Source organism: Carlito syrichta, unplaced genomic scaffold, assembly GCF_000164805.1.
Source record: "Carlito syrichta isolate Samal-C Ts95f unplaced genomic scaffold, Tarsius_syrichta-2.0.1 Scaffold308846, whole genome shotgun sequence".
NCBI classification, from domain to species: domain Eukaryota; kingdom Metazoa; phylum Chordata; class Mammalia; order Primates; family Tarsiidae; genus Carlito; species Carlito syrichta.
Window position 1 is genome coordinate 686,348 of NW_007252942.1, and position 18,729 is coordinate 705,076.

The 18,729-nt window shown below is 42.5% G+C and overlaps 1 protein-coding gene across 3 annotated transcripts in view; it reads right to left on the reverse strand.

The window, feature by feature from the left end:
• KCTD1 (potassium channel tetramerization domain containing 1) overlaps positions 1–18,729 on the reverse strand; it is a 114,651-nt gene that overhangs the window by 23,134 nt on the left and 72,788 nt on the right. For all 3 annotated transcript variants that reach the window (XM_021716586.1, XM_021716585.1, XM_008066114.1), the window contains exon 3: positions 5,727–5,871. In XM_021716586.1, the coding sequence (XP_021572261.1) occupies positions 5,727–5,871 (145 nt within the window). The remainder of the gene's footprint in view (positions 1–5,726; positions 5,872–18,729) is intronic.

Genomic DNA, 18,729 nt, shown 5'->3' on the forward strand with positions numbered 1-18,729 from the left:
AAAAAAAAAAAAAAAAAAAAATCTTCTGGTTTCAATGCAGAGAGTGGGCCAAAGAGGGGTAAGGGTGGGAGGAGAGAGACCTATGATGAAGTCCCTCCAGGTAGTCCAGAGAGCTGCCAAGCCTTGGGCTACAGAGGTGGATGAGAGCAGAGGACTGATTCCAGAAGCATCCCAGAGGAAAGATGACAGATACCCTGATGGGTCGCACATGGGAGGCGAACAAGAGGAGAGCTTCCAGAAAAACTCCCAGGATCCTGCCCTGAGCAAGCAGGGGGATGTGACCATCTTGTACTAAGGTGGGGTCCCCAGGGGGAGGAGCAGTTTTCATTCGTGGTAGTGGTGGCAGGGAGGGGAGGAGGACACGGCAGGCACATCTGGGGGCAGTTTAAAAAAGTCAATGAATTATCCAGGCAGAGATTCTGATGGGGCATTTGGAAATGCAGTCACCTAAAAATGAGGTGATTGTTTTATTGCACTAAATGCTTTGTTAATGAAGTTTAGGTTCGACATCACTTAGCAAAAAATAAAAAAAAAGAAAGAAAGAAAGAAAAAAAAAGGAGAGCAAAATCCTGCGGCTGCTTTACTTACTAGTATACATGTCTATAGTCATGATAATTTGACTTCTTGTTGCCAACTTTGTTTCTTTTTTTTTAGTCGGAGTCTCACTCTGTTGCCCAGGTTGGAGTGCAGTGGCACACTCATGGCCACCCCAGCGTCAACCTGCTGGGCTCAGGCAATCCTTCTGCCTCAGCCTTGCAAGTAGCTAGAACTACAGATGCATGCTACCACGCCCAGCTAATTTTTTGATCTGCTGTAGAGATGAGGTCTTGCCAAGTTGCCAAGGCTGTTCTTAAGACAGGATCGTGCTATGTTACTCAGTGCAGTGACATAATCTTTGCCTACTGTAGTCTTGAATTCCTGGTCTCAAACAATCTTTCTACCTCAGCCTCCTGAGTAGCTGGGATTACTACCACACCTGGCTAATTTTTAGATTTTTTTGTAGAGATGGGGTCTTTCTAGGTTGCCCAGGCTAGTCTCAAACCCCTGGCCTCAAGCAATCCTTCTACTTCAGCTTCCTGAGTAGCTGGGCCTACAGGCATGCACCACCACACTTGGATAACTTTTTAATATTTTGAAGAGACAGGGTCTTCTATGTTACCCAGGCTACTTTCAAACTCCTGGGCTCAAGTGATCCTCTCACGTTGGTATCCCAAAGTGCTGAGATGACAGGTGTGAGCCACTGTGTCCGGTTTATGATTTTATTTTAATGACCTAAGTAATATACAAATGCCTGCTCACTGTAAAAAAATGGCAAAATCAAACTAAAGTGTAGAGAACTAAAAGTGAAATTTCCTCTCTCACTCCTTTCCCAATGCCACCACCTTACCTCTAGGAAAATATGAACAGGAAAGAGAATGTTTCCCACCTCTCCATATCCTGTTTCAGCCCTTCTCTCTCTATGAGTTTACATGCTCTCTCACACGGGAAAATGTCCAGAGCTGACTGGGACATACCTGACGTTGGCAGCACCAGGTTGGATTTGTGGTTGGTGATCCTGGAGTCCGGGCCCTGCAGGATGTAGCCATTTTCCTGTCTCCACGTGAACCAGCTCTTGGTCTCAAGGGCAAGCCTGACTTCTCTCTAGCTCTCTGCTCCCCTGCAGCTGGTATGGAAGTGGGATCTCTCAACTATACAACCTGATGCTGAGGCCCAACAGACTTGGGGCTGCTGCCCCCACCCACTCAGTTCCTCTGCAGTCTATTGTGTCTGAACATGTGTGACCCCAGGTTCCGAGTGAGGCCTGGAGGTGGAGACCTCACTTTAGCCTTGGGCTCGTGGGGCATTCTCTAATCCAACCATTATTTGAGAGCCCTGGATAAAATTCTTGCTCAAACAAAGTGGCATGGAGAAAAATGCATGAATTGGCATGCAAAAAATTATATACAATATATTGAAAATTAGTTGTGAAAGCTCCTTAAGAAAGAAGGCACCATATTAGAAATCTCTTCTCCATACACGTCCTTTCCTGAGCTGGAAGAGATCATCACTGTGAAGCAGATGAGTGTCATCCAGGAGTCACGTTGCACAAACCAAGCCCACGTGCCCTTAGACCTGGAATCACGCTTAGTACGTGAGGCACACACTCCTGAGAAGGCCTGGGAATGACCCTGGTTGGGAGCACAGGCTCTGGTGTATCCTTAGCTTCGTTCAGGGGCTGCAGGGGACCTGCATGACTTTCTCTGATTTTCTTGCCAAATGTGCACATGGTACAACTCCTCTGTTCTCTCTTTACTGTTTGGCTAATAATCCTTGGAAGGTGCCTCATTGTTCAAAATTCTGAAAGGGAAGATAGATAAGAGGCCCCCTAGCCCCTTCTTAATTTGGGATCTACTCCAGATCCTTTTCTGTGCATTTACAAGGGGGACCTAAAAAAAACCTGGAATTCATTTATAAAAATTGTGTATTTATTCTTACACATTTACACTTCAGTTGCCTTCAAAGTGCTCTCCGTTTGATGCAATACACCTATCGAGACGCTTTTTCCACTGCTCAAAACAGTTTTTGAACTTGTCAGTTTTAATTCCTTTTAGTGCTTTTGCCATTTTTTGTTTCACCTCTTCCATGTTGGCAAAACATTTCTCTGTGGGGATTTTTTTTACCCATACAAACCAAAAAAAAGGCACTCAGGGTGAGATCAGGTGAATAGGGAGCGTGGGTCATGGGGGTCATGCCGTTTTTGGTCAAAAACTGCCGAACACTCAGCACGGTATGTTCATAAATCACCCACCATGAAATGGGCGAATGCATTGAAAGAATCTCCAAAAAAAATTCACTGAATTTGAACACAGCCGAGTCTCACAACAATGCTAGCTGGTACACTGATGCTGATGGGTTCCCAGAACACTTACCTAGTGGGGAAGCCTGTACTACAAGAGGTCTGTCCTCCAAAGGATAATTCCAGTTTTGGGGGTTACCCTTCGTAGAGGAATAATACTATTTTTTGTTTTTTTACATAAATAGTAACATATAATACATGTCATTCTGCAATTTAATGTTTTCCCTGAATAATAACATTTTGGTGATTCCCCCCCAACATATCAACAGAAAAAGATCTCCTAATAGTAGTCTTTAAAACTATTCCATAGTATGGATATTCTATAATATTTGTAACCATCTGTCATGGTGAGCTTTTTTTGAGTTGGGGTCTCACCAGGGTTGGAGTGCAGTGGTGCAATTATGGCTCAATGCAACCTTAACTCTTGGGTTCAACCAATCCTCTGAGACTCCAGGCACATGTCACCATAACTGGCTAATTTTTAAAATTTTTTGTAGAGACACAGACTAGTTATGTTGCCCAGGTTGGTCTTGAACTCCTGGGTTAAAATGATCCTCCCACCTTGGCCCCCAAAGTGCTGGGATTACAGGCGTGAGTCATGCCCAGTGGGACTTTCTTTTTCGGTTGTGTCCAGTTTTTGCTATTATAAACATGACAGTAATAAACTTCCTATTTACATATACCTTTACATATTTATGTGAGTATTTCTAAAATATAAGTTAATAAATACAGAATTGCTAGATCAAAGAGTATACTTAAGATTTTAATAGCTACTGCTGAATTGTCCTCCAAAAACGTTTAATGACTTTCACTCCCACACTGTATATTCCCCCAACACCCCAGTCTTTTTAATTTTTGCCAATATAATGGCTAAAAAGAAGTATCTCATTTTATTTTTGTTTCTTTGATATTAGAGAGATTGACTATCTTTTTAAATATTTATTGGCAATTTCTATTTTTTCCTTGGGAAAATATTTATAGCTAAAAATATGTTTTCCACTGGGTTATTTGTATGTTTCTTATAGATTTTTAGGAGCTCTTTTATAATGAATACTAATCTTTCATTGCAAATATTTCATCTATCCTGACACTTGTCTTTTACTTGTATATGATGTCTTTACTGTAACCATTTTTTAAACAAGGATGCTTTCCAGGTATTAATACAATTTTGCTTTAGGCCCTTCTGCCTCAAAATTATACTTTTAGAAGTCTGTACTTTTTTCTGATACTTTTGTAGCTTTAGTTTTTCATGTTTATTTCTGGAATTATTGTGAATTTGTGAAGTGAGATAGGGCTCTCTGGCTTCACAGCTTCTCCAGTGTCTCAGTGCCAATTATCAACCATTTTTTTTTCCCTGACTGATTTGAAGTGTCACCTTTATAATATATCAAATTCCTATGTACACCTACATCTATCTTTGGATCCTATTCTTCTCCAGTGACCTATCTGTATATTTCAGCCCTATGAGAATCACACTTTTTAATTAATATATCTCTATGGTAATTTTTTGATATTGGTAGGACACAGCCACCATCATCTACCACTACTATAACCTGCAATAATTTTTTAAAGCTATTCTCACACTTTTTTTTTTCCTATACAAACTTTATAAATGGGTCTTATTTCTTTTTTTTTCTTTTTACTTTTTTAGTTTTTTTTAAAATTGGGGTCTCACTCTGTCACCCAGGCTGGAGTGCAGTGGCAAGATCATGGCTCACCACAGCCTAAACCTCCTGGCCTTAGGCGATCCTTCTGCTTATGTCTCCTGAGTAGCCGGGACTACACGTGTGTGCCACCACACCCGGCTATTTTTTTGATTTTTTTTTGGTAGAGACAAGGTTTTGCTATGTTGTCCAAGATGGTTTGCTATGTTGAGAACTCCTCGGCTCAAGCAACCCTCTCATCTCAGTCTCCCAAAGTACTGGGATTATAGACATGAGCCACTGTGCCCGGCTACATCATATTTTGTTTTGGAAAAAAAAATCTATGAATTAAATGGGTTTGTACTGAATGTATGCAGTAATTTGAAGATAACTGACACCTTAACAATAATGAGGTTTCTCCTCCAGGAACACAGAATGTTCCTTCATTTATTCCACTCTTGTTTTATACTTGTATGGAGAAATATGTGGTTTTCTTAATCAGGTTTTGAGTATTTTTTGTTGTGTTTGTTCCTAGGTGTTATCATTTTTGTTGTGGTATCTTTTTCCATTATATCTTATGGTTGGCTCTTGGTAGTCTATGAAAAAGCTATTGACTATAGTAGATTGATCCTGAATTTAGTCGCTCTAATGAGTTCTTTATTAGTTCTAACAGTAGTTAGTTGATTCTTTAGAATCTTCTATTTGGAAAAACAGTATCAGCTGCAAAAAACTACATTTGCGTATATTCCTTTCTAATCTTAACGTTTTCCATTTGTTCTCCTTGTCTGAACCCACTGCCTAGGATTACCAGCACAATGTGGGACCACCTCAGTGTGAATAACTTTAACACTTGTTACTAAATTTCAAGGGAACAATTTGAACATTTTACTGTTAATGTTTGCTTTAGATTTCAGGAGAAAAGTCTTCATTAAGCTAAGGAGGTTTCCTTTTCATCTTCTCTGAAATGGATCAGAAATAAGCTTTGAATTTAATCAACTTCCTTTCAATTTGTTCAAATGAATTTAACTCAATTCTTCAAATAAAAAGCAATTCTCTTTTGGTCACGTAGAAGGTTAATGACCCTATCCTATATTTGATGAAGACAGTATAGTATAACCATGTCAAAGAGACCTCTGGTGCCACCAGAGTTGGTGTATGTTTAAAATGTAGAGCTAGAAATATTTTTTGGAGCACATCAAAACAAATCACATATTTATGCTATTGGTGACTTAACGTGAATCCCTCACCTTGAAATCATCAGGAATGAGGAGTTTTGATGTTCGTAGAAAATTCAAGATATATCTGAACATCTGTCCATCTCTGTCAATGAAATAGTGCTGTTTGAGACTGTCCAAAACAATGGGTTCTGTACCATCAAAAAGTCTTCCAATTCTGTGATAGAAAAGAGGGAACAGTGAAGACAATTAGATCAATGGCTCGTCCAGTAAGACCAAGAGCTGTCTTTTATCACTGTCAAAGGTAGCACTTTTGAAGATGGCAGTCAGGAAAAATCACAGTTCTTTAAGAAGTGTTGGTCTCAGCTTGATAAATATCTCAGGACCAGACAATTCAAAGCCCAGCCTTTCTCAAGTAAATTCTCTTACTCGCTGTCTTTCACCTGCAAAGAAAATGTTCCTGACATGGTGATTATGGCTAAGTGCTGTCACTGTAATGGAAGATCATATCTTCCCCGTGTTACCTAAAACAAGCTTCTCTGCTACTTAAAAAATGTTACTGCTCCAAAGTGTCTTTTAAATAGATTCTACTAAAAAGCAATTTTGTTTTCAGGAAATCTGTTTTCTGAGTTTTCCCACCCATGATTCCCAAACTTTCTAAAAATAAAGCAATGCCTATATGCTGACATCTACATTATTAAAAAAGCATAATTTAAAGTATCACTCATCCAGGAAAATATGTTTCTCATGAACAATATACAGTCCAATTCCTTAGGTCTCTGCAAAAAAAGCATTGTTAACAGCCAGGCAGCATTACAGAAAAATAAAAATATTCTGCCACCCCCAAAAATACAACCTAGTTCTGGAACACTATGGGTAATTTTTTAAAAACAGGGATCTGTAATATACTTTTCCCAGTTTTACAATTAACATTTGAACAGTATACTCCAGGAAAAGTGTTTTTTTCATCTGAATCATCATTTATTCCATGAAGGAAGGCTAAACCCATACATATTAGCATATAGTCCGTGAGGAAAAAGTGGTCACAGCTATACTCTGAACACGTAGAGGGCCTATTAGTGACACACAAACATTTTTTATCAGGAAACAGAACCTACACACTAGGAATCACTTCCTGTACCCAACAGTGCATTTTACTTCTCATTAACAGTATTGGCAGGCAAATGGCTCCATTCTTTCATGAAAAGCTTTTGCGGAGCTCATAACAAGTCTATCTCTGACTGGAACATGCTTTTTATTGCTTTGAAGGAGAAATTGCTTTGAAATCATACATTTTCTAATCTTAGGTTTAAATGGGATAGGTGTAATGGCAAATCAATAATTTCACCCCTTTTAAAATACAGCAAACAAACAAGTAGGAAAACTGCTTCCCTTCCTCCCGAAAAAGAAAGCCATGTGAATCTTTGTTTCAATTAACAAATCTTTTAGAAATCATTTTAAAACTCATGTCCGATCTAAAAGTAGTAAATGCAAAAAAGAAAGCAACTAAAATACAGTAATTTTTTTTTTTTAAGCTAGCGTTTTTGTCCAACTTTCCATGAACTGACCATGATCATCCAGGGTGGGGATTACAACCATCCTGGGATTCTCTGACTGCATGCCACCTAGCCATTCATTCCTCACTGACACATCAACCAAATGGCAGCCTTGAAACAAAAATGTACTCAGTTACTTACTTGTAGTGTTTCCAGGACAGTCTGATGCAGGACAGGAAAGAATGAGACTTGTTGCCTGTTCCTATAACATTTTACTCTTCACTGTTAATAGTATGATAAATTTAGAGGTGACGGGGGAAGAAAAGGGAGCTATGTTAATTAAGTGCTTTCCAGGTACCTTGGTACCTTGCACCGTCCTCAGCACTTTATGTATGTGACAAACTCATTATCCTCATTTTAAAGATGAAGGAAGAGGTTTGAAAAGATGAGTAACTTGCCCAACTAGTTAAGTCGCATTGGGCGATTTGTGCACAGTCTCTCTGACCCTAAAGGGGCCTCCCTACAATGGCTGGAATGAAAAGCATTAACATTACTGAATGAAAGCTTTTGGTCTAGAGCTTTATAATGAAATCTAATCAACTCTACTGAAATAAATCAGGATCAGTGATCTCAAGTCACTTGAGTAAACAAAGAAATGAAAATGAGATATTTTATTCTTAAGAAAATCCCATGCTTTTTGTACATAGATGGATGCTCATTCTCAAGTCTATACTTGGAAGTTCACTGGCACAGAATGAGTGATTAATAAGCCTATACGGAGTGAATGAATAAAGGGATCAGGAATGAGGAGTGTGGAATGAGAACGAAGTTTGGTTAGTTAGTTGTAATCTGCGTGAATCGACTTTTTTGTCTCCACTTCTTGAAAAACTAAGTCTCACTTTGTTTTGTAAAAGAACCCTAACTTCTCAGGGTTGGTTAGAAAATCCCGTGTGGTCACGGTGAGCTCAAAAAGCACACAGCAATAGAAGTATTCGAAGCTAGCCAACCAAAATTCCTACAAAAGCAGCTCTTAGAAGACTGTGGGCACAAAAGAACAGAATTTTTTAATTGCTTTTTTTTTTTTTAAGTTGGAGTATCACTCTGCTGCCCAGGCAGGAGTACAGTGGCATACTCACAGCCAACCTGGTGTTGACCTGCTGAGCTCTGGCAATCTTTCCACCTCAGCCTTCCAAGTAACCGAAACTACAGGCGTGCACTACCATGCCCGGCTAATTTTTTATTTATTGTAGAGAGAGTTCTCACTAAGTTGCCCAGGTTAGTCTCGAACCTGGAGATTCAGGCAATCCACTCGCCTCAGACTCCCAAAATGCTGGGATTACAGGCTGAGCCACCGAGCCCGGCCAAATTTTTTTTTAAGAGTCAGGATCTTGTTCTGTTGCTCAAGCTGAAGTGCAGCAGTGCCATCATAGCTCATTGCTTTCCTGGGCTCAAGCAGTTCTCTGACATCAGCCTCATAAGTAGCTGGGACTATAGGCATGCACCATGCCTGGCTATATATATATATATATATATATATATATATATATATATGTATATATATATTTTAAATTTTTTGTAGAGACAGGGTTATGCTATGTTGCCCATGCTGGTCTCAAACTCCTGGCCTCAAGTGATCCTCCTGCCTTGGCCTCCCAAAGTGCTGGGATTATAGGCATGAGCCACCGCACCTGGCCAGGAGAAAAAGGAATAATTCTGGCAGAAATGTATTATTTACAGACATTTCTGAAAATAGGGAAGAAGTGTCATTTAAGTGGTTTTTAAGAGGCAAAAAACAAAGAAGCATCTCTGGCAGATACAGAAAACTCTGTATGGATGCAATGAGGTATCTTCATTTCCAATTTATGTGAAATAGGAAAAAAAAAAACAAAACTGCAAAGGAAAGAGCAGGAAGGAAATCTGAATCAAGGCCTGAGCACTAGAAAAGCGATCCCACAGTGTGACCTAGAGGCAGTTGCGGCCTCCAGGTGGGCAGGGCAGATGGGGAGAAGTGGGCTTTCCAGACGGCCTCAATCAAGACCAAAGGAGACGAGAAGCCAAGGAGGGACTGGACTCCACCAGGCACAAGAGGAACCCCAGCCAGGGAACTGTTCTGGCAAGCAGGGCCAGCAAGCTGTCATCACGGCAAGGACAGAGGGAAGGCCCAGGCCCTGTCCCAGGGCTCTCTTGCTCTGTCAACTGCTGGCAATGCCAGGCCTTGGGACGTTGGCGGCCAGCAGGGCCAGGTCCGGGAGGTGCTTCCGCAGGCCCAGGGCAGGGGAAGGCCGCGGGCCTGGTGGTGGAAGGTGGTTAAGACACGCCTGCTGCTGGGGCAGAGAGGCCACGTGGGTTCTGTGGGAGCTGAGGGCTAGGCCTGTGAAGAGAAAGGAGAAAGAACTGGAAAGGAGCAGCCTGTGGCCATGCATGTACACACCTGCCTGAGGTGAAAGGCCTCTCGGAGAAGAGAAAGTTCCCTACTTGAAGCAACAAATGTTAGAGTACTACAAGGAAACACAGAGCTGCCAACTTCTGCCAACTTTGGAAGAAGGGATGTTGGAACTGTGAAAACAACGTGGAAGGAGAGTGTGGGGCCTAAGGTTGTGAAATGGCGTCCCTGGGTGGTTTTGAAATTGGGTTGACTGTGCTGTGGAAAAGGATTGTTTGGCTAAGCAAATAAAGGGGAAAATCGACACAGGCGTTATTTCTTGTGGATATCTGAATGAAGTTACAAATCAAACTTGCAGTGACTGGTAAATTCTGGTGCCTAAAAACTATGTGGAACTGATTACAGTTTACTAATCTCGGAGAACATTCCTGTTTTCCAACTGACCAAGACCAAGCTGGCACCAGATGATGTATGGCTGGTTTTTTTGTTTTGTTTTGTTTTACACTCATTGAATTAAGAGTCAGAGCAGAAAGTGACTTCCTTCCACAATTTCTTTTCTGTTTTTTAAAGATGATCATTACTAACATTTTTTCACTTTTTAAAACATCTATTCTTATTTTTTAAAAATAGTTTAATTTTGTTTTTAACTTTTTAATATTTTATTTTTCTTTTGAGTAGGAGTCTCACTGTGCTGCCCAGGCTGGAGTGTAGTGGCATGAACATGGCTCACGGCAGCCGCCACCTGCTAGGCTCAGGCGATCCTTCTGCCTCAGCCTCCCGAATAGCTGGGACTACAGGCATGTACCACCATGCTTGGCTAATTCTTTTGATTTTTTTGTTGAGATAAGGTCTCACTATATTGCCCAGGCTGGTCTAGAACTCTGGAGCTCAAGTAGTCTTCCTGCCTCAGCCTCCCAAAGTGCTGGATTACAGATTACAGGCTTGAGCCACCGTGCATGGCCTATTTTTGTATTTTTTTTCATTTGTTTTAAGTTTTTCTTCTTCTTCTTTTTTTTTTTTTTTCTTTAAACAAACTCTTGTGTCAAGGGCTGACTTTCAATAGAGCAGTGAGGAAACTGCTCAGCTATGTACAAAACCCTGGCCCAGAAGCAGGATGTCTCCCTGGCTTAACACGAGGTTCCCCAGTACATGATGAAAACATTTTATTTTGAACAATTTCAAACTTATGCCAAAGCAGATAAAATAATATAACATAGCCCCATATGACCATGACCCAGCTTTGAAAGCCATCAAGTCCTGGCTAACCGTGTTTCGCCTCTTCTTCTGTGCCTCACTCTCTCCCAGTGGGATTCCTTTTTTTTTTTTTTTTTTTTGAGTTGGAGTCTCACTCTGTCACCCAGGCTGGAGAGCACACTCATGGTCACCGCAGCCTCAAACTGCTGTGCTCAGGTGATCCTTCTGCCTCAGTCTTCCAAGTAGCTAGAACTAGAGGCACGATTCACGATGCCTGGCTAATTTTTTATATAATTTATTATAGAGACGATGTCTCACCAAGTTGCTCAGGCTGGTCTTGAACCCCTGGACTCAGGCAATCCTCTCACCTCAGCCTCCTAAAGTGCTAGGATTACAGGCGTGAGCCACCGTGACTGGCCCTCCAGTGGTATTTTTGAAGTCAATCTCAAACATAATATTTTATCGGTAAATCTGATTGTCAAGTTTGTTAAAATCACTAAAAAGAAAGGATACTGAACTATGTTCTTCTTTCTTTATATTGGCACTCTGTTGATTATTCTTGTTTAAGGAGCAAATAATGCAGGACCTTATGTCTCAGGAAATGAGCTCCTTTTGGTGAGAAGTGAGTCTGGCTCTTGGCTATGGTTCCCTCTTTCCCTGGCAAGGTGTGATGAACACACTGTGCATTAAAGAATGATCCTGAATGAGAAAGAGTGTAGGGCTAGGATTTGATTTACTTGGCTTAGTGTGAATCATTCATTAAGAATTTTTTTCTTGTGTATTAGTTCCTCTATAGGACCTCTAATTTACTGCTTTCTCTAATTTACTGTGACTCAGTCCCTTAAGAATTTCTTTCCTTCCTTCTTGTGTAATAATCCAGTCATTCATTCATTCTTTCTACCAGGATCATCACAGCCTTACTACATCACGTAGAGGGGGTAGGGTGGCAAATATGCTGCAGTGTTTGCTTTTGTGGAATTTGACAGTCTGTGGGGCTGAGGACGCAGGTCAAGTGCAGGGTGACCAAGTGTGTCACTGGGGTGTGCAGAGTGGGTTCTGAGCGTACCCAGGATGTGTACCTGACTCCATCTGGGGTTGGTAGGGAAGAAAGAGAAAGCTCACTGGAGACCTGAAGGACAAGGAGAAGTCGGCCAAGTACAGGCGGGAGGTAAGGTTAGGTAAGCAAAGGGTGGGGACGCATGGAGGCTTGCAGGGCTAGCAGCCAGGAAACGCCTGCAAGCCACTGATGGCTCTCCACTGGGGCGGGGTCAGGCTGGCTGCAAAACCAGGCTGGAGCAGAGAAGCCAGATCATGGAGCCGTGGGAGCCCGGTCAAAGAGTTGAGATGTGGTCTTACAGGCAGTGGGGGCTGATGTCAGGTGGTGCTCTCAGGGGTGTCAAGTAAAAGAGCAAATTGAGAAGTGAGACAGAATTGAGATGCCATGTCTGAAATCACTTCTCTTCATGGAGACAGCTTCTGACTGTCATCTGCATGGTACAGTGGTTCTTAACTCTGGCCGCACAGTAAAATCACCTGGGGAGCTTTCAAGACCTGCTGATGCCCGGCCCCCACCCCCAGATATCCTGGTGTAATTGTTCCAGAGTGAGGTCCAGGCATCCACATTTTTTTAAAACTCCCCAAGTAAGTCTCAACTGAGTTGAGAACCAGTAAAAAAGAGGATGGACAGAGATGAAAGAGGAATAAGTCAACATCATCAACTTGGTATGCTTCCAGTTAGTCCTTCTGGCACTTTGGTCTCACTCTTCCAGGCTGGAGTGTGGTGGCATAAGCACCATGATCAGGGCTCACAGCAGCCTCAACCTCCTAGGCTCAGGTGATCCTTCCTCCTCAGCATCTTTAGTAGCTGGGACCACAGGTGTGGGCCACCATGCTCAGTTAAGTTTTTTTATTTTTTGTAGAGATGAGGTTCCACGATGCTGCCCAGACTGGTCTCAAACTCCTGGGCTCAAGCAATCCTCCTGCCTCAGTCTCCCAAAGTGTTGAGATTACAGGCGTGAGCCACTGTGCCCGGCCACAGTGCTTTTTCTTAAACAGAGAAGGATCATCAGGAGGATCAAGATCAGCCTTCTATTTTCCAAATGGTCAAGTCTGAAATATATAACACTCAAGGATGCATAGCTGGCTATACACAGAGCTGGTTAGGGGTGATCGGCATGGTACCATGCTGACCCCTACTATGCTGCCCCATGGTGATCGCCAGGGAACAGTCACATTCAAACCTACGGAAAACAATAGCACTAATGTTAGTTACTACCTAATGAATAGTATTAAGTGCCAAAGCGTGAACTGGCTGCTTTATCTCAGTTAATCTTTATAATGATCCTTTGAAGTGGCCTTACTAGTCTCATACACAGGTGAGGAAACAAGCTCAGATTAGTTTTATGGCACTTGGCCAAGGGAACAAAGTTTTAAATGATGAAGCCTGGGCTCCAACCTGCTTTTTCGTTTACAATTAAAAAGAAAAGAACTGAACAACTTCCCTTGGGAAATGTATAATTGTTACAGTTCAACAAAGCCTGTTCATGTTACATATGATCCCAATAAATTTGGTTACTGTCAATTTTGTTGGAAAATCAGTTTACTTAATGGCTGGGATACAAAAAGTTGAGGCTCTGGGGTTTGGTCTAGTTGAGGTCGGGGAGAGCACTGGTGTACTGAGAAGATACCCTAAATCAAACTGAACCAAGCCAAACCAAACACCCCAAGACTTCTAAGGTCCCTTTCAAAGTGATAGTCCAGCAGTGGCATAAGAATGGACAGGTGAGTGGGGATTCTCAGGGCACTAAACACTTCTGGGAGGCACAGGCGGTTCCATTTCCGTGTACCGTACACTGTGTTCTTGTTCTGTGATGCTGTGTCCCTCACATATGATCCTGACAAACTCCTATGGAGTTTGCCACCTTATGGTTAAGGAAATTCAGTTTGAAGAGGTTTCCAACCCTTCAGAGGCTGCCTTCTGTCTCCAGGCTCCACACACCCCCATGCTTCCCATGCTGGGCTCCTGGGTGCACCCTGTGCACCATGGCATGTAACAGGACACCACGCCCAGCTTTACTGAGAGGTCAAGAGGTTAAGCAGGCGAATCCTTTCAACTCTCCCCAGCAAGTCTGTAATGACAGAGGAAGGGCTCATCTGCTGAGCCTCAGGGTCACAGGATCCACTTGCTCAGAGAGAGTGGAGAAGAGGATGGGGCACTTGCTGATGGTCCTCTTGACCCATCTATCTCTCCTTTGCCAAGAAATAAATGCCTTTTTCTTTCTGTCTCTGGGCTTCCAAGTCATGGAAAATAGGATTTGGAGTTGAGGAAAATATTTCATTTAGTTTCTGGTCCAGATTAATTTTGCTGGCTAAGAGATTCACAGGCAACTTACAAATGCATTTGCAGATATTTTTTTAATTCTAAAAGTGATACCGGCCAGGCATGGTGGCTCACGCCTATCACCCCAGTACTCTGGGAGGCTGAGATGGGAGGATCTCTTGCGCCCAGGGTTTGAGACCAGTTGGGCAACCTAAGCAAGAACTCAACTCCACAAAAAAAATTAAAAAATTAGTGTGGTGGCGCATGCCTATGTTCCCTGCTACTTGGGAGGCTGAGGAGAGAGATTGCTTGAGTCCAGAGGTTCGAGGCTGTGGTGAGCCATGACTGCACCATTGCACTCTAGTCTGGATGACAGAGTGAGACCCTAACTAAAAAAAAAAAAAAAAAAAAGTGATACCAACTCATCATTGAAAATCAGAAAAGTATAGAGAATGAAGAACCAGCAAAACAGAAAAAGTCTGCCATGAGCTTAGCACTCAGAGGGGGGTGACTTTAAAAATTCGATTTAAAGAGTATTTTTTAATTGAACTGTTTTGTTTCCAGAAGCACGTGTAACTTCATCACTTTTTATGTCTACTAACTTGGACACCTAACCAAGTTTCTGTCCTAATATCTGAAGACTAAGATGGATACCCCCAGGGTAGAGCGCTGAGGGAAGGTTGTGCATTTGTGTGTATATGCATGACTGTATGTGTGTGTATGAGTGTGTGCGTGTGAGAGGCATGTGCAGATCCGTCCTGCAGGTGCAACCTGGACTCAGGACGGCAGGGAGGGTAGGAGACCTGGACAGAGGAGGAGACGGTGTTATGGCCAAAGGGTACTTCTGCCTCTTTCCTGCTGAGATGGAAGAGGAAAAATACAAAGTGGTTGTAAGGGAAGGAAAATGTGAGGTGAATATCTGAAACTTTGGGAAATGCAGGAGTTCAATATTGATTCTCTCTGTCTTTGCATATATTTATAAATATCTATAATAAAAGTGTTTTGTTATTGTTGTTTTTAGTCAGGGTCTCACTCTGTCACCCAGGCTGGAGTGCAGTGGCCCAATCACGGCTCACTGTAGCCTCGACTTCTGGGCTTGGGCAATCCTTTTACCTTAGCCTTCCAAGTAGCTAAGACTACAGGTGTGCACCACAAGCCCGGCTAATTTTTTTATTTTTTGTAGAGATGAGGTCTCACTATGTTGCCTAGGCTGGTCCTGAACTCCTGGACTCAAGGGATCCTCTTGCCTTGGTCTCCCAAAGTGCTGAGATTACAGGCATGAGCCACTGTGTCCAGCCAAGTTTTTCTTTAAAAAGGGGAATGCTATGCTGGATACTACTATAATGTAAAAAATGTCACCAGTTGATTTATTGTTTTAGAAGTCTAAATGATCATAAACAGCATTTAATTTCTTTAAAGTATTTTAACTGCTAAAAAAAATTCTAGAAATAGCTCTTTAAAGTTTCTGGACTTGAGCAATTTCGTCAATATTTCATGAACACAGATAAAAATTAATTCGGAGCTTGTTATAAAAATGAATAGAAGCAATTTAAGAGAAGGGAAAAATACCTTTTAAGTGAAAACAAACAAAACAAATTATGTCTACTTATGGGGAGGCAATGTTGCCAGTACCTGTTCCCTGAGGCAGCCTTCTTCAATTCATTTTCTTCAGTGATACATAGAACTGATGGAAGCAGGAAGGAACGACGAGTTTAAAACACAAGAAAACGCCTGAGCGCAGCAACAACTCAGGAAGGCGGCACTGGGGCCCTCTGGGGGTTGCCTGTCCTTCAGGGCTTTCATGAGTTCTCCTCATCACTCTTTAGCTAGAAAATTTTTTGAAATTAGGAGGGCTACATTGACTACTGACAATGAAAATATGGGGCCAGGTGCTCATACCTGTAATGCCAGCACTTTGGGAGGTCAAGGCAGGAGGATTGCTTGTGGTCAGAGTTTGAGACCAACCTGGGTGACAAAGCGAGACCCTCATCTCTCTACAAAATATAGAAACATTAGCCCGGCACAGTGGCGCATGCTTGTAGTCCCAGCTACTCGGGAGGTTGAGGTAGAAGGATTGCCTGAGCCCAGGAGGTTGAGGCCGTGGTGAGCCGTGATCGTGTCATTGCCTTCTAGCCTGGGCGACAGAGTGAGACTCTGACTCTCCCCCGAAAAGTACTATCATAATGAAGCTGAATTTGAAAACAAAAAAACAAAAAACACCCATCAGAATTTACATAAGTAGACTTTTGATGTCTACATTCATTGAATGCTTGCCATTTTCCTAGCGCTCTGTGGCCTCTTAAACATGGAAGGACAGAGGAGAGGGAACCAGCCAGCCCAGGGCAGGCAAAGGAAGGCTTCCTGTGGGAGGCGTTGCCTGTGCAGGGTTTTAAGGAGTAAGGGGACGGGCCCTGGGGCTTGCAGAAGATATTTTGGCCCGAGGGTTCAGATTGAGGGAGGCCACAGAGGCAGGAAAGGACACGATCAGTCAGGAGGGGAAAGAGCAAGTGGAGAGCATGTCTCTCAAAGTGTCCACCAGAGCAGGGCATATAAGGGCGCCGTTATTTACAAGAACTTCGGCATGGCCTTTCGGTCACATCTTGGGAACCTCCCGGCATGTTCCGCTCTAAGATCTGTAGACCTGGGTTTGAGACCTGGCTTGAGTTTGGAGTTCTTCATCTGAGAAATGGGATAATACCTAACACAAAGGATTCTTGTGAGGTATACATGGATATCTCATTAAGCCCTATGTTAACAGCGCCCTCTCTGGGCAGGGCAGGGTACTCTCATCAGCTGCATGAGGTGGGAACCACTACCCCATTTCACGGGTGAAGACAGCAGGCCAGGTAATATACGGCGATGCCAGAATTCACAATCTGGGCAGCTGGACTACAGAGCTGGGCTTGGACCCAAGCTTGCATTGCCCAGCAAACCGCTGTGCATGGCCTGGGTAAACACTGACAGATGTGTATTCTTAGATGTATGTGCTATGCCTGAACAGAATGCTTGACTGGATGTAAAATCCTGTTGAGCATCTTGAATTGAAAGAAAACTTTTAAGATCCCCTGAGCCTGTGCTTTGGTTTGAGCAAGTGTCTGTTTAAAAATGATTTCTAGGGCACATGGCTCTTTTTCTAAGATCAGTCCAGGATCAGAGCCTCATAACCACCCTGGGAAGCCCAACTGGGTATTTTCAGCGAACACAGTTTCTGTTTAGGTTTCTTCTTGCTTTTCATTTGTCAGACAAGCGTGAACACATGCAGCACAGCCTGCCCTTGCCCCCCACCTGACACTGTTCTATATTTGGAGTTATTTTTGACACACTCCTTGTTTCTTCTCCTGATTTGAAATTCCAGAAAATGTTTTCCATCTTATGGTAATAATTACCAGAGGGGAAAACACATCCTAACTGCTAACATTTATTGAGAGTTTGTTGGACACTGTGAACACCTTCATGGGTTAGTGGATTTAATCCTCATCACAGCTCTATAAAGCACTTACAGGTGATATTTTGATTTTCCTAATGGAGACACTGAGGCACGCAGTCATCTAGTACCTTGTCAAGGATTTCTGAGCTACGTTGTTTATTGTCCCTGAAGAGTGAGGGCCAGCCCATGCTCGATGCTATCCCTGACTTGATATGTCCGTATGTCCCAGAACTCCCAGCTCTTTTCCAGCTCTGGCACCTTCACCAATCTTTCTGCAACTTGTAGCTAGGTTCTAGTTTTCCTGTTCCAGAACCAACTCTCTTGCATGTGTTTCCAGTGAATTTAATCTATGTTGGAGGGATGGCTTCTCAGACAGTTACGTCCCCTACACACAAACTTTCGAGTTACGAACTTTAATGCTGCACAGCTGTGTTTTTTTGATGTAGTATTTCTCTTCACCAGGTGTTAGTATGGCCTGCTAAATACATACTGTACTGTATAGCTGATAGTGTAAGTTGGGTACCTAGGCTAACTTTATTGTACTTAAAACAAATTGAACTTACAAACACACTCTCGGAATCATACTTGATCTTATGTTGGGGACTTCCTGTATTAACAACCCTAACTATTGGAGTAGAGCCTTCCTGTATGATGAGACAGTCTTGATTCTTCTATCCCTGTCATCAACAGCCCTACTAAATAAAACAGGCCTAGGCTCAGAGGCTCATGCCTATAATCCTAGTGCTTTGGGAACTGAAATGGGAGGATCACTTGAAGCTAGGAGTTTGAGACCAGGCTGGGAAACACAGCCAGACCTTGTCTCTACAAAAATTTAAAAATTAGCTGGGTATGGTGGTGTGCACCTGTAGTCCTAGCTCCTCAGAAGGCTGAAGCAGGAAGATTGCTTGAGTCCAGAAGTTCGAGGTTACAGTGAACTCAAGTGCACCATGGCACTTGAGCCTGGGCAACAGAGCAAGCCCTCATCTCTTAAAAAAAAAAAAAAGAGAACATACTCTGAGCCCATCTCTTTGTGCCTGCCACTTTCCAGGTGGCCCTGGACTCTGTATACTTTGCAATGATCAATGAGAAAGGGACATGGAATGGAGTTTGCTCCCATTTTCTTTGGTGTTTTACTGTTCCAGACTGTTATAATTTGCTTACAACATGTCATAGGATCATAGTAGTGACTGTACATAAAAACATCTCTTAATTATATGACACTATGAGAGGACTATGGCCGAGTAAGCTATCTCTAT